We start from the raw sequence: 14561 nt of genomic DNA, 5'->3' as shown, positions 1-14561 counted from the left end.
GCAGCCCCGCTGCCTCCGACACCCCCCTGGGCAGCCCCGCTTCCTCCGACACCCCCTGGGCAGCCCCGCTTCCTCCGATACCCCCCTGGGCAGCCCCGCTTCCTCCGATACCCCCATGGGCAGCCCCGCTTCCTCCGACACCCCCCTGGGCAGCCCCGCTTCCTCCGACACCCCCCTGGGCAGCCCCGCTTCCTCCGACACCCCCATGGGCAGCCCCGCCGGAAGCTGGCTGGTGTGGGAGCTGGAGAAACACATCGCAGGGTCCACACCACCCCCTCCCCCTCCGGCCCCCACGGTGACACAGCTGGGCAGGCAGGCCCAGGGCGCACACAGGCTTCATGCAAAGTGTTTGTTAACCACTCGAACCCCCCACAGGACTCTGAGGGGCTGTATCTGTCTCTATCGTTTCTATCTCCAGCTCCTAGCCCACTGCCTGACATATGGTTCACACTCAGATATATGTTCAACAATGAGTAAAGTAGTAGCATTCCTACTTTTCAGATGAGAAAACAGGTTCTGGGAAGCTAAGAATGCTGCCCCAGCTCACAAGGCTAGTGAGTACAGACCCGGGACTCAATTCAGAAGCCAGCTCCCCCCTCCCCCCCTCCCCGACGTGGGGCTGTGCAGAGGGGCCTGTTCACAGAGAGGGCCGAGCAGCTGAGCCCTGGCAGAGCCTAGAGGACACCGAGTCCGGGAAGCCACACCCACAGGATGCGAGCTGGACCTCCGGCTCTCGGTGCTGCAGAGACACAGAAGGGGAGGAATGTCCCATCTTCTGGTTTAAATCTGTTCTTGTGCATGTATGTGAAGGGGGTGGGCAGGAGGTGAGGAGCTCCCTGTCTCCCCACCCCAGGAAACGTGTTTGCTCCCCTTTCAGAGCTCTATTCTTCCCAAAGATGGTGGAGTTGGCAAAAGGATGGCTCAATATTACGAACAGGACCACATTGTCATCTTTTCCCATATGAATCCACTTCGTAAAAAATGTGGCCCAAACCACAGCGGGCTGGGACCCAGGCGCACCCTCCTCTGCGGGTGGCCTGAGATTAATATTCTTGCTGCATCTTGTAGCGGCACAGCCCGAAGTTATCAGCAGGCCGACAGCCGGCGTTCAGTCTCAAGAACTGCAGCCCAAGTCGCAGGGCACTGGCAGGCGTTGGAGGAAGATTCAGACACCTCGCTCGCGCCAGCACGGAGCCTCTGTAAGTCATCTGGTGGCCTGAGACTAGGGGTTTCTGGTGAGAAGGGAAAGGAACAGCTCATCTGAAAATGCTATTGAGAAAAGAAATAAGAACCTTCACGAGCAGATGCAAAATATTCTATTCTAGATTGGGGGGATTCTTTTTTCTTTGGCCATGGTCCAAGCCTGAGGGATGGGGGTGCTGTCCGCCCGACCCCAGCCCCCTCCCAGGGGCCCCTCAGTTGTGGGCAGTTAGTGAAGCAGGCTCACAGGTGAGAGGAGGAAACTCTGGGGGTGGAGAGGGTGGGAGGTAGGACGTTCTCCAGGGACAGCGAGGGGCTGTGGTCACTGAGGGCCCCCCCAGGGGCCCCTTCCCTCCGCTTGACAGTGGGGTTCAGGTTCCCCACCCAGGGCCCACTTCATAGGGTACACCCTGTGCAGGTGCGCAGGCCCCACACTCGGAAGGGCCCCGTGCTTGTTTTAATGCTCTGCCTTCGGTGCCTTGAAATTCTTCATTTCTACACAGGGCCCCACATTTCCATTTTGCCCTGGCCCCCAGAAATTGAGCAGCTGGTCCTGGTTCCCACTCTCTCAGAGGAGCAAGTCCACAAAATGTGAGCCAGGTTTGGGAGCTCTTGTCAGACAGCGTCTCCCATCAAGGCCAAATGTTTGTTGCCCTCTTTATTGGAAGGCCTTTGGGTCGGTTTACAGCTTGGCTCCAGGCCCCTGAGCCTCCCTCCCTTCATATGTCTCAGTCAGTGATGTGGGCTCCTTCTGGGCGGAAGGAGTGCCACTGTCTGGTGTGATGTCTCAGCAGCAGGGGTCGGCCCCTGACTGTTGGCCTCAGGGCAGCAGCGCAGGGTGTGGGGTCAAACCTCACAGGCCCAATTATCTGGGGTCAGACCCAGCTTTTTTTTTTTTTTTTAAAGGTGGGGAAAGAGCTTATTTTTTTATTTTTTTTTTCCTTTGAATTTTTTTTTTATTTTTTTTTTTAAATTTCTTTATTGATTAAGGTGTCACATATTTGTCCTCATCCCCCCATTCCCATCCCACCCCTCTCCCCACGCATGCCCCAATCCCCTGTTGAACTTAACCGTTGGATAGGCTTATATGCATGCATACAGGTCCTTTGGTTGAACTCTCCCCCTCCCCCCACCCTCCCCCTACCCTCCCCTATCCTCCCTCTGAGGCCCGATAGTCCGATCGATGCCTCCTTGCTTCTGGTTCTGTTCTTGTTCCTCAGTCTATGTTGTTCATCATTTCCCCTAGATGAGCGAGATCATATGTCACTAGATATATACTAATAAGAACTGAATGTGAGACGAGCAATAATAGTTATGCTGACAGGCAAATGAATCAATCTGTAGCGAGCTTCCCCCTGGACCAACAGTTCTTTTGAGACCCAATTTCAATGTCCAGCAGTTCCTTATGTGTACTTGTCAGCACTGACCCCTCAGCTCTGGATGGTGGACAAATGGTGGTAATGGAGGTCCGACTCCCTCTGGTTTGGTCTCGGCCGAACCCAGGGGCACAGCGTCACCCGGACTAAGGGGCACGTGGCCTCACCCATACCCAAGGGGCGCGTGGTCTCACCCGGGCCTGGGACCCAGCCTCACCCGGATGGATCCAGGGGCGCACGGCCTCACCCGGACCCAGGATCTGGCTTCACCCGTACCCAGGGACGCTTGGCCTCTCCCAGACCCAGGGGCACGTGGCCTCACCCGGGCTTAGTTGCACAAGGCCTCACCTGGTTCCAGGGACACATGGTCTCTCCCGGACCCAGGGACGCTTGGCCTCTCCCAGACCCAGGGCCACTTGGGCTCACCCGGGCCTAGGTGCACGAGGCCTCATCCGGATCCAGGGACACATGGTCGCACCCGGACCCAGGGACGCTTGGCCTCTCCCAGACCCAGGGCCACTTGGGCTCACCCGGGCCTAGGTGTACGAGGCCTCACCCGGATCCAGGGACACATGGTCTCACCCGGACCCAGGGACGCTTGGCCTCTCCCAGACCCAGGGCCACTTGGGCTCACCCGGGCCGAGGTGCACGAGGCCTCATCCGGATCCAGGGACACATGGTCGCACCCGGACCCAGGGACGCTTGGCCTCTCCCAGACCCAGGGCCACTTGGGCTCACCCGGCAGACCCAGCTTTTGAAAGGCTCCAGCTTTCCTTTGGCTGAGGCTGTCTGCACAGCGGGAGCGCCGGCAGGCCATTGCCAGCAGAGGGCGCTGACCCCAGGGGCATGAAACCCCAGCAGGAGGGGCGAAGAGCGGCTCCCCTGGTTACCACTCTCCCTGATGACCTCACCTTTGGCACCTTCGGTTCAGTCTTGATAGCAACAAACCAGACAACCCAGGTGAACTGTGCCACCTGGTGGAATTCTACAAAACACTGTGAGTCTTAGGAATAGCTATGGCTACGGAGACCAGCTTTTCCAAATGAAGAATTAAGACATATGGACTCCAGAAAGAATACCCGAAACTGAGACTATTCTGGCCATCTAAACGGATGGTCCCCACTGTTAGAGCAGCAGGTGTACCAGTTCGGGTGGTCCTGGAACCTGCGCCCCTGCCTATCTGCACTGACAGTGCATCTGGGATAATGTCCTGGTTTGGGGAAGGGTCTGAACACAAGCATCTCCCATAGTACCCAACACAGAGGTCTCAACCTGGCTGTACTTGATACTCACCCGGGAGTTTTTAAAGCTCCCGTTGATGGACCCAGGCCTGGGTATGTTTTCAAAGCTCTCCAGGTGTGTCTAATGTTGAAAACCACTGGCCCAACATGTCGCAGGGACTCGAGTGGTTGAAACCATAAATGGCACTCAGGCTATTCCAATGAAGGCCATGATATCATGAATAGAGGTTTATGTAAAGAGGAATCCCTCGGCTGGGGCACTTAGGAAGTAATCATTACAGAACCTGTTCTCCTCACTGAAATGGCCTGCTTTATTAAGTGGGGCCTGTTTCATGGGAAGCTACAGGTAACCACGCCACCGGCCCCTCTCCTCGCTGCCCCTCCCCACAGCGCTTCAGAGCACATTGCAGGTGCTAAGATGCAGTGAGTCCTCACCTTGCCTTGGGAGATCATTTTACAGCTCCAAGTGGTATAATATTCTTCTGGAAAATGCCCAACTTGATTTTAGAGAGAAAAATAAAACATCTTAAGCACCCTGAAAAGTGATACATTTTCAACCTGTTTTCCCAGTTTCTGCTGGTACATCAATTTTTCCTGGAGAAGAGGCTCTGGGGAGTCATGGCAGACTTTTCTAGCCACCACAGTTGCATCTGGTGACCAGGGCAGTTGAGTTCATGCAGGAAATTCTGACATTTATCCAGACAGAGACTTCAGCTGCGTAAATAATTTATGGGCACCTAGACAGCTTCTGCACAGAATCCAGGTTAGGGAAGTGAAATAGGAGGCGCTCTCCGCCTGCTCTAACCCTGCAGGCTGGACCTCAGGCCACCAGGAAGAAGGGAGGAAGTCCAATGCACTCCCCCCTCCCGGTATTCTGGGGGCACTGGTTCTTCCCTAGTGTCCACAGCCAAATTGCAGTGGACTCCCAGTCTCCTCCCCACCCCCTTCTCATTAAGAAGGCATGAGCTGGGCACAAGTATCCACATTTTAAAAGCTCCACTGGTGACTCTGATGCCCAGGGTTGGCTGGAGCCTCTCATTGCTCTTAATCAGAAAGCACTGTGACATGTAGACGGGACCCGAGCTCTCCTGTGAATTAATTAAATGTTGAAGAAAGGCTTCTCCAGTCACTCACTGTTCACCTCTTGGTTAAAGCTCAAGGCACAGCTAAGAAAGCTGGCAGCTGTGCCGATTGCCATGCGATAAGGACTCCTGGCCATGCTGGCAAGACCCTTCCTAGCCTGCCTGTGAAGTGGGCACTCTCCCTGGTGTGGACAGGCCCAAGGCTGGCACCTCACTTAGCTATCTCAATGGCAGTTGCTTGTCAATGTCACTGTTCCCTCCATTGATCAAGAAGGCTCTTTCAGGAACTTGGATGTCTGTGGGGGCCCTACCCAGAGTACGCCGGATGTTCAAGGCCAATCTGAGCATGGGAATCCTAATCAGGATGTTCAAGTCCAAGTTGCCATAGGCAGGTGCAAGGACACAGCAGTTTCACTGTATACACTGCAAAAGCGTGCCCTTCTATAACCCAAAAGATTGAGATTACTATTTGGCAAGAAGCCTCCTTTGTCTAAGTTAGTATAAAGTATGTTTCTGATAGCCAGTGTGGCTGGCTCCTGTATAGCTCCTATGTTGGGGGCTACATTGTAGGGAAGATGTATTACTGACCATCTGGTGCTGGCTGTTTTTGCTGGGATGGCTCCTGTGTTTGCTACTGTATTAGTAAGAGCTACCTCTACAAGGCTACTTTAAAGAACTGTTTTGTCTAATGGTTTCTTAGTAGCAATGACTACTCGAGCTACAATAAAGACTCTCTTATATACCAACTAGAGGCCCGGTGCATGAAATTCATGCAGTGGAGGAGGTCCCTCAGCCTGGCCTGCACCCTCTCCAATCAGGGACCCCTCGGGGGATGTCCGACTGCCTCTCACAATCTGGGACCACTGGCTCCTAACCGCTCGCCTGCCTGCCTGCCTGATTGCCCCTAACCATCTTTGCCTGCCTGCCTGATCGCCCCTAACTGCTCCCCTAGTGGCCTGATTGTCCCTAACTGCCTCTGCCTTGCCCTGCACCTGGGACCCAGGATTCCCTCCTCCAGGTGATCACAGGCACCCAGGACCCAAGCTTCCCTCCCTCTGGCCAGCTGCAGGCACCCAGGACCCAGGCTGGCTTTGTCCGGGCCGGCCGCAGCCACAGGGGACCGTGGGCAGGTGGCTTCACCCAGGCCACAGTCACAGGCGCCCAGGACCGTGGGGCAGGCGGCTTGTCTCTTTCCCAGGCTGCAGCCTGGCTGGTCCCCATTCCTCTCTCCCCAGTGTTGAGTGTCTGAGCAGTTATGGTGTGATGGCATGAGGGTGTGATGATGTGATGGCGTGACACCATTTGCATATTAGCTCTTTATTATATAGGATGACTTCTCATGTCTTCTCCGTCTTCTAAGATCCGGCGTCCAAGGAGGTACAGTCCCTGGCAGAGGGACTAGGACCAACAGGTAGCATGATCAAGGAGGAGTGAGTACTCCCACAATTGGTGCAGTGAGCATGGTCAAAGAGAAACTTACTCCCCAACAACCTCCAAGTTATTAGGGACAAAGTCCTTAGATACAGATTCATAGCTACTTCTGGAAGCAGCAGACTCACAGAAAGAACGGCTGTAAGGAGCCAGGAACACACAGCTGTGCAGGGAGAGAGCCTGACTAGGCTGGTGGGCATTACTGCTCCCTCACAACGTATCATCCAGCTCCTTCCTTCTTTAGCTCCCTGCTTCCCTCTCTGATCACAAAGACAATACCATCTTCTCAGCCCTACATTTTCTGTATCATTAGCTTCCTGCACTTTGGAAAGTAATTGGAAATTCCAACAATTTAGCATCCAAACTACCTTTCTCTGCTGCCTCTGACACTGGGAAGTGCCCCCCCTCCTCCAAAAAAAAAAAGCCCAACAACAATCCTTTGATGGGTGGTTTTTCCTTTTCCATTTTGGGGGTAGAGGAGGGGTGCTTAGGAGACCATTAGCATCATGCTTACTGCATGGCATGACTGGGACCCCTATAAAGCTAGAGAAGGACCCCTGCAAAGTGGGGAGATTTGCAAGTCGGGAATTAAAGAAGAGGAAGGCAGTTATTTGAGCCCTGCTCCCCCTCAGAGAAAGCGAAGGCTCCTTCAGGGCTACAGAATGTGGGCTGCACAGCTCTAGGGGGCGCCAATCAGATCACAGTGATGGGACATCTGTATCTGCATTAGGGCAACGTCCTGGCAGATGATAGCAAAGCAAACGGAGGAAGATGTGTTTTTCTAATTTGTACAAAAGCATCATATGATTAGGTGCAACCCTGAGTTCCTTAACTGTTTCTCTCTGCCTTTTGAGATGCCTCCTCCACCTTCACTTTCCTCACATTTCCTAGTCTCAGCAGTGGCTGAGGGAGCTGGAGGCAGCATGCAGGGGGACTGGCAGGAGGAGGCCCTGGAAGGACCTCTTCCCACACAGGCAGGTGGGGCCTCAGCGTTTGCCTCTCTCACTCAACAAGCCCAGTGGTTTCTCCCCTGCAACACAAAATGTGACTCCTTCCCCTGAAGGTTCTACAAGAAACTGAGCACCCGATCACACGCCCTGTTTATCCACAGGCTGCCAACTGCACAACTGCCAATTACATGCCTGGACACTGGTGAAGAGGCCAAAGAATGTTTATGAGCTTGGGTTTGGTTTGGAAATCGTTGCCACAGGGGAAGTCATCACCCGTTTTCTCACAGTCAGGAGGCCAATAAGAATGTTCCCGTCTCACATTTGTAATTCATCTCTAATTTGTCTGGGGCAGCTCAGAGAACGCCCTGCCATTGCTTCTGCTGTTAGTGGCCCACTTAGTGGGGTAAGCAAGACTTTCGGCTATTCTAAAGCTTCCTGAAAAGGCTGACTTGAAACTAAAAATAATATCTATAATAAGGGCTTTGGATGGAACAACATGGGTTTGTGTGTTTTTAAAATATTTTTTGTATTGACTTTTTCTTTTCTTTTCTTTTTCTTTTTCTTTTTTTGAGAGAGAGAGGTAGGAAGAGAGAGGGAAAGAGAGAGAGAGAGAGAAACATGGATGTGAGAGTAAAACATTGACTTGCTGGCTGCCTCCTGCACACCCCCTACTAGGGATTGAGCTGGCAACCCAATCATGTGCTCTGACCGGGAACCAAACAGGCAACCTTTTGGTACATGGGATGATGCTCAACCACTGGACCACATGTCCAGGGCAGTATGGGTTTTAATCAAAGCTGTGCCTCTTACTAGCTGTGCAATCTCATGTGTTGGCCTCATATTTCTGAGCTCCTGTCTCCTCATCTGCAAAAAGGGGATAATAAACTACTTCTTGGGCAGCCTAGATGAGTTTATGTGTGTAAGCCATTTATCACTGCTCTTGGAATAAATTAAGAGCTCAACAAATAGTAGTTGCTATTATTGTTACTATTATTATTAACTAGAGGCCCGGTGCATGAAATTCACAATCCGGGACCCCTCGGGGGATGTCCGACTGTGGGCTTAGGCCCGATCCCCAGGGCCCGATCCCCCTCCTTAACGTCCACCTGCTCACTGTTCCTTACCACTCGGCTTGCTGTTCCTTAGCACAGCCGTGAGCCCGGCTTCTGGCTGAGCAGCACTCCCCCTGCGGATCGTTCTGCCGTTTGGTCAATTTGCATATTAGGGTTTTATTATATAGGACTAGAGGCCCAGTGCATGAAAATTCATGCACAGGAGCGGGGGTTCCTCAACCCAGCCTGTCCCCTCTCACAGTCTGGGAGCCCTCAGGGGCGGGAGGCGACCCAGTGATCAGGGGATGGCGACACCCTCATCACACCTCTGTTGCTGCCACTGCCGGCAGCGCAAGCCTCGGCTGGCCCTGGTTACCTAAGCCTCAGGTGGCCCTGGGTGGCTGGGCAGCCACCATCCAAGGCTTGCCTGCACCTTGGGCATTGGCTAGGCAGCTGCCATCCGAGGCTTGCCTGTGCCTCGGGCTGGCCCTAGGCAGCTGGGGGACTGAGGGTGGGTCTGGCCACACCGTGCGCCTGCCACCCCCCGGCAGGGCTGAAAGGACTGGGGGACTCCAGCGGGGCTGAGGGGACTGGGCGCTGCCATCTTGTGGCTATGGGCGCCTCCATCTTTGTGATGGCGTGATGGTCAATTTGCATATTCCCCCTTTATTAGATAGGATGCCATTAATACCTTCCCTGTTCAAAATTAAGCTCCTTATTTGGTCCCTCAGCCCTTCAAATCACTAGGAACTTTGTTACCCCTTACAAGTGGGGGGCCCAGGATCACTGTGAAAGGATTTTTTGCAGAGGCAATAAATTCTTTAGAAAGAGCCGAGACCTTCCAGAAGGAGTCAGTACCTCTCCAGGAGAAGGCACCGGTGCGAGCAAGTGAGAGCTCCCAACCACAACAGGGCCAGAGAAGCAGGACCCAGAGAGCACTCAGGAGCCTGGCCCTGAAGGTCCTTCTCCTCCAGGGGCAGGAAGCTGAGGGGTTTTCTTTGTGACAACCAGCCAGAGGAGACCAGAGCCTCTGGGCCACCAATTGACCTTATTGGAGACTAAGGTTTGCTGAGGGCAGCTCCTGGGAACTAAACCTCTTCCTCAAACTCCAGGCTGGGAGCCGCCAAGTGGGAGGTGCCAGGCTGGCCTGCAGGACACGTCATACTCTCCCTCTGTTGTTTGCCTTCAACACAAGGATTCCCTTCAGGTCCCATCTGTGTTAACAATAAGACTTAGCTTCTCTGTATCCTCCTGTTCTCTCTTTTGGGAAGCATTTTATCTTTAAAAACTTTATATCAGCCCCCAATTTTCAAATGCCTAAGGTCACAAGATGGTAGGTGATAAAGTGGAAGGAGGTGTACAACACGCAGCTAGGGTGCCTTCTACCGCACCAGCGGTTCCAACGGCAGTCCCCAGACAAGTGTCAGAATCAAATCGTTCTCTCTGCCTCCTGGGTCAGACACTCCAGGGGGGGACCAGCAACCTTGGTTTTCTATGCCCTCCAGGTGATTTTGATTCAAACTAAGCAACCACTGTCCTTAGTGTTTCCCCAACCTCTGACAACAGGAATCACGAGGAGGCAAGCGCCCAGGCATCTGTACACACAACACGAAATTTGCTCAGCTCCCACCCATACCTACTAGAGGTTTAGGCCACTGATTTTTGGTTTTGTTTTATTTTAATTGGCCCTGGTAATTCTGAGGTGGGGGAAGTTTAGGAGGCTGACTAGATCCTGCTGCCTAGGAGCCCAGTATAGGGAAGTTTTATGAAAGTCCCAAGGAAAAAAACAAAACAAAACATTGTAAACCCAAAGTACAGACTCTCACACTGAAATCAGAGTAAGGTGTTGTCTTTCCCTCCAGTTCACTAAATGCACAACCTCTGAGAGGCCCACCCACATGTGCCACCCTCCACCTCCAGGAAAGAAATGGGGGCTTTTTGAAGCACGTCTTCCCCAGAAAGGACGCCGATGCATGCTCTTCTGCTTCATTCTGCGCAACATGGAAAAGACCCAGAAAATTGTGGCCACTGCCAGAGTACATCCCTTTGAAAGAAAGAGGCTGCCAGAGTATTCTCCTAAGTTCAGTGAGTCGGGTGGACAGCCACACTTCCCACCATTCTCTGTAGCACTGGCCCCTGGGAGGGTCTGCACTTTTCCCGTGAGCCTGTGGGGTGCGGTGAAGAGAAGGAAGCAGCAGCAGCTGCCTGCCGTGGGTGGGAATGAGCCTGAGTCCTATAGGTCAGCGGTCTCCAAATGGTGGTCCGCGGACCACTGGTGGTCTGTGAGAAAATTTTGGTGGTCCGTAGAAAAATTTAGACATTATTTGCATTTTTTATGTTTTATTAATCCTAATAAATAATAATAAAGCAAAAAATTCTAAGAAATTCTTATATTCTGACTGACGATTTCCCCCTTTACATTGCACTACATTCACAAAATGTACTGGAGTCTAGTACATTTCATGAATTCCCCTTTCTAGTAACTGGAGAGAGGGAACAAGAGAGGTGCAAGTGGCTTCAGTGTTGTTTCGACCATTACAGCAGGCACCCGCTCTGCAATTACTGATTCTCATCCAATTGCTTTATTTTATTTGTGTATGGTATGTAACTGTGTATTTTCTTTAACTGTTATATTTAATGGCATCAAATAGTTTGACTTTAATAACTATCATTTCTTTTTTGGTTTTAGATTCAAATGAAATAAACCCATAATGAGTGAAAAAAAGCAAAGGGATATTTTGCATTTCTTTAGTAATACAAAAGATAATGTAACTAGTGATAATAGTAACAATAGTAATATGTGTACTTCACTTAGCCGTGAGCTGATCAATGAATCAGTCTCCTCAGTCCTCATCAGGCACCATTAGGAAAGAACATTCGAACTGGAGGCGGAGAGAAGAAAAAACTCAAAGTGTCAAGAAAATGTGATTCGAACTACTTGAAATTTGGATTGGTTCAAGAACCTGGTAGTGAGCTGGATCCACGGCCTCTTTGTGTTGTGTGTTCTGAGAGTTTATCCAATGATGCCATGAAACCTTCGAAACTCAAAAGACACTTGCAATCAAAACACCGGGATTTAGCTAAAAAAAACCACTTGAATATTTTCAAAGAATGCGTGAAAATATGCAAAAGCAAGTAACAGCTCTAACAAAAATGACTGTTGGAGATAAATCCTTATTAAAGGCTTCTTATCTGATAGCACTTCAGATCGCGAATAATAAAAAGCCGTACACGATTGGAGAAGAATTAATTAAGCCTTGCATGTTACACGCCTGTGAAGAGGGTTTGGGAAGGCAGGCTGCCCAGAACTGAAAGCAATTCCTATGTCCGCTAACACTGTCAAACACAGGATTGAAGACATGGCTGAAGATAGTGAAAATCAAGTTATAAAAATGGTGAAAAATTCACCATGTTATTCAATTCAACTTGAGGAATCAATGGATGTAAGTGACAAGGCCTTCTCCTTTGTTTAGTGAGGGCTGAGTGTGCAGGAGCGTTACAGGAAGAACTGCTTTGTTTGCTCAACTTGCCAGTGGAACAACTAGCTCTGAGATGTTTGAAGCACTTAATAGTTATTTCCTGGAACACGGAATTGAATGGAAAAATGTATTGGGATATGTACAGACGGTGCCGCAAACATGATTGGACATCTTTCAGGAATTGTTGCAAAGGTGAAAAATGTTGGTCACCCAGACATTTTGTCTACACACTGCATTACACATCGTGAGCAACTTACGGTGAAAAAAAATCCCCAGAACTACACGAAGTATTATCAGACGTTATTAAAATTATAAATGAAATTCGACACAAAGTGCTCAATTCTCGAATATTTGAGACACTTTGCGAAGAAATGGGTCCCCAGGATACTCACCTTCTTCTTCACTCTGAGATGGCTGTCGAGGGGCAAGATACTAACCCAACTGTTCACCCTGCATGAAGAAGTCAAAATATTTTTCCAGCAGCAAAATAATCCGAAATTACAAGAACTCTTCTCTGACGATGAGTGGGTAGCCAAGCTTGCATACCTGGCAGGTATTTTTTCGCTATTAAATGAATTAAACATATCCTTGCAAGGACAATTTAAGGACATGTTCACACTACAAGGTAAATGGATGCTTTTCAAAAGAAAATATTACTGCGGCAAATGCAGTGGCTGAAGAAGATCTGCAAATGTTTTCAAACTTTTATGAATATATGAGAAAGAAGGATGTCAACCTGTTGCAGATAAGCCGCCAGGCGGCGCGGGAGAATTAATCAGCTGGGCACTCAGAGAATGTTCAGAAAAGTAGCCTTTATTGCAGATTGCACTAGTGTCGTGACTCAGGGGAGCGAGTCTCCAAACCCTGAGTGATGAATATGGACAAAGCTTTCCTTTTATACCCTTTAGTTCCTTTGTCCCCCAAATACTGATCAGGCTTCCAGACCCTCTGTGGGCTTTGCAGCCCCCCCCCCATGAGTTGGGATGGGGGGAGTGGGACCACACCCAGAGGTTTGCCAGCACCAGCACCAGCCTCTCTGGGGGTTGTATATGGTTCATGGTTTATGGTCTCTGTAAAATGGGAGTATTCCAGGAAACAGGTCCTGCAAGGCAGGACAGGCATCACAAATAAGAAGGGAATTTGATAAGAATGAAGTTTATGGGCAAGCAAGGGTGTATGTCAGAAGGCAGGTTACTGGCACAGATTCAGATAGGTAGCCCCACAAATGTCTTATTTTCCCCTTCAAACCAGCAGGTGGTAACCATTGTTCAACAGTGCTTACAATCACTCACAGAATCATCTGGTCGTTATTACCCAAAGAAAGAAGATCCCAGACATGGCACTATGTGGATAATAGATCCATTTGCAGCAAACGTTGAAGATAGCAATTTAAGCATGAATGAAAAAGAAAGCCTCATCGATCTATCATCTGACGACAGTCTCAAAGCTAAATTCCAGTCATCCTTATCAAGACCTCATTTTTGGATCTCCATTAAAAGTGAATACCCATTGCTAAGTGAAAAAGCAATGAAAATTTTGATTCAATTTTCAACAACATATTTGTGTGAAAAAACATTTTCATCTGTCACAGCAATTAAAACTCGGTACCGGTCTTGGCTTGAAATAAATACGGCTCTCTGTCTTGCAGTAATGTCATTGGAGCCAAAAATCCATAAACTTATTTCAAGCAAACAGGAGCAAATACCACACTCTAAAAATGTGTAATACTTAAATAAGTTTCCATTATTTCGTAAAAATTAAACTTACTTAATAAATTTGTTACAATTAAACAACTTTTGAAGATTTTATGATTAAATAAATATTTATAATGTTGTTATATTAAATAGGTGCATTTCATATTAATAAAATGGAAGTTCTCTGATCATTATTTTACAAATGTATTTATCTTTTTAAAAAAATCATATTAGTGGTCTGTGGGATTTAAAACTATGAATTCAGTGGTTTGGGAGGTCCGAAAGTTTGGCGGCTGCTGCTCTAGGTGGAAATTTGCCCAAGCTGCCTCAGGAACTGATAAAAACCCTTAGTTGCAGGGGCAAGTCTCTTAGAGAGGAATGGGCTGCATGTGAGAATCGCCCAGCGGATTTTTATAAAATGTCAGTCTAGGCCCTCGTGCAGACCAACTGAATCAGAACCTCTAGAGATAGTGCACGAAAACAATCCTGCCCTGGTGATTCAGACGTTCACACAGCGTTGAGAACCAGCGTGTAAGCCTAGTTAATCCTCTCTAATAAAAGGGCAATATGCAAATTAACCATCATTCCGCTACACAAGCCACGCCCACCAGCCAAGCCACGCCCGCCAGCCAAGCCACGCCCACCAGCCAATCAGGGCAAGTATGCAAATTAACCCCAGCCAAGATGGCTACCATTGGGTTTCCCCGGCAACAGAAGAAGCCAAGCTTTCCACACACTCTGGCGGGCCCAGGCCTCTACTCAAGGATACAAAGTTTCAATTATAGAAGGTAAACAAATCCAAGCGGCAGCCATGGATCCAGCAGGAGGCTTGGCTCCGCTCCAGGCTACAAAGTTTCAATTGTAGAAGGTAAATAAATTCCATACCAGGGCCTCTGCTTGGGTTGCCAGGGGTGTGGCTGGCCTGCAAATCACCACAGGCCCCTCGCCCAGGCCGACGTCCCAAGGGAACCCCACCCTGATCTAGGACACCCTTCAGGGCAAACCAGCTGGCCCCCACCCGTGCACCAGGCCTCTATCCTATCTAATAAAAGAGTA

At 50.0% G+C, this 14561-nt stretch overlaps 1 protein-coding gene across 1 annotated transcript in view; it reads right to left on the bottom strand.

Annotated features, from left to right (window-relative positions):
• Positions 1 to 1043: 1043 nt before the first annotated feature.
• Positions 1044 to 14561, bottom strand: part of TMEM272 (transmembrane protein 272) — a 35064-nt gene continuing 21546 nt past the window's right edge. Inside the window, 1 exon segment of the mRNA XM_054720277.1 lies at positions 1044 to 1232. Coding sequence (XP_054576252.1) covers positions 1044 to 1232 — 189 coding nt within the window.

The sequence above is a fragment of the Eptesicus fuscus genome, chromosome 8, assembly GCF_027574615.1.
Source record: "Eptesicus fuscus isolate TK198812 chromosome 8, DD_ASM_mEF_20220401, whole genome shotgun sequence".
In the NCBI taxonomy this organism is placed as follows: domain Eukaryota; kingdom Metazoa; phylum Chordata; class Mammalia; order Chiroptera; family Vespertilionidae; genus Eptesicus; species Eptesicus fuscus.
The sequence above is the reverse complement of the archived record's forward strand: the minus strand, read 5'-3'. Positions and strand labels throughout refer to the sequence as shown.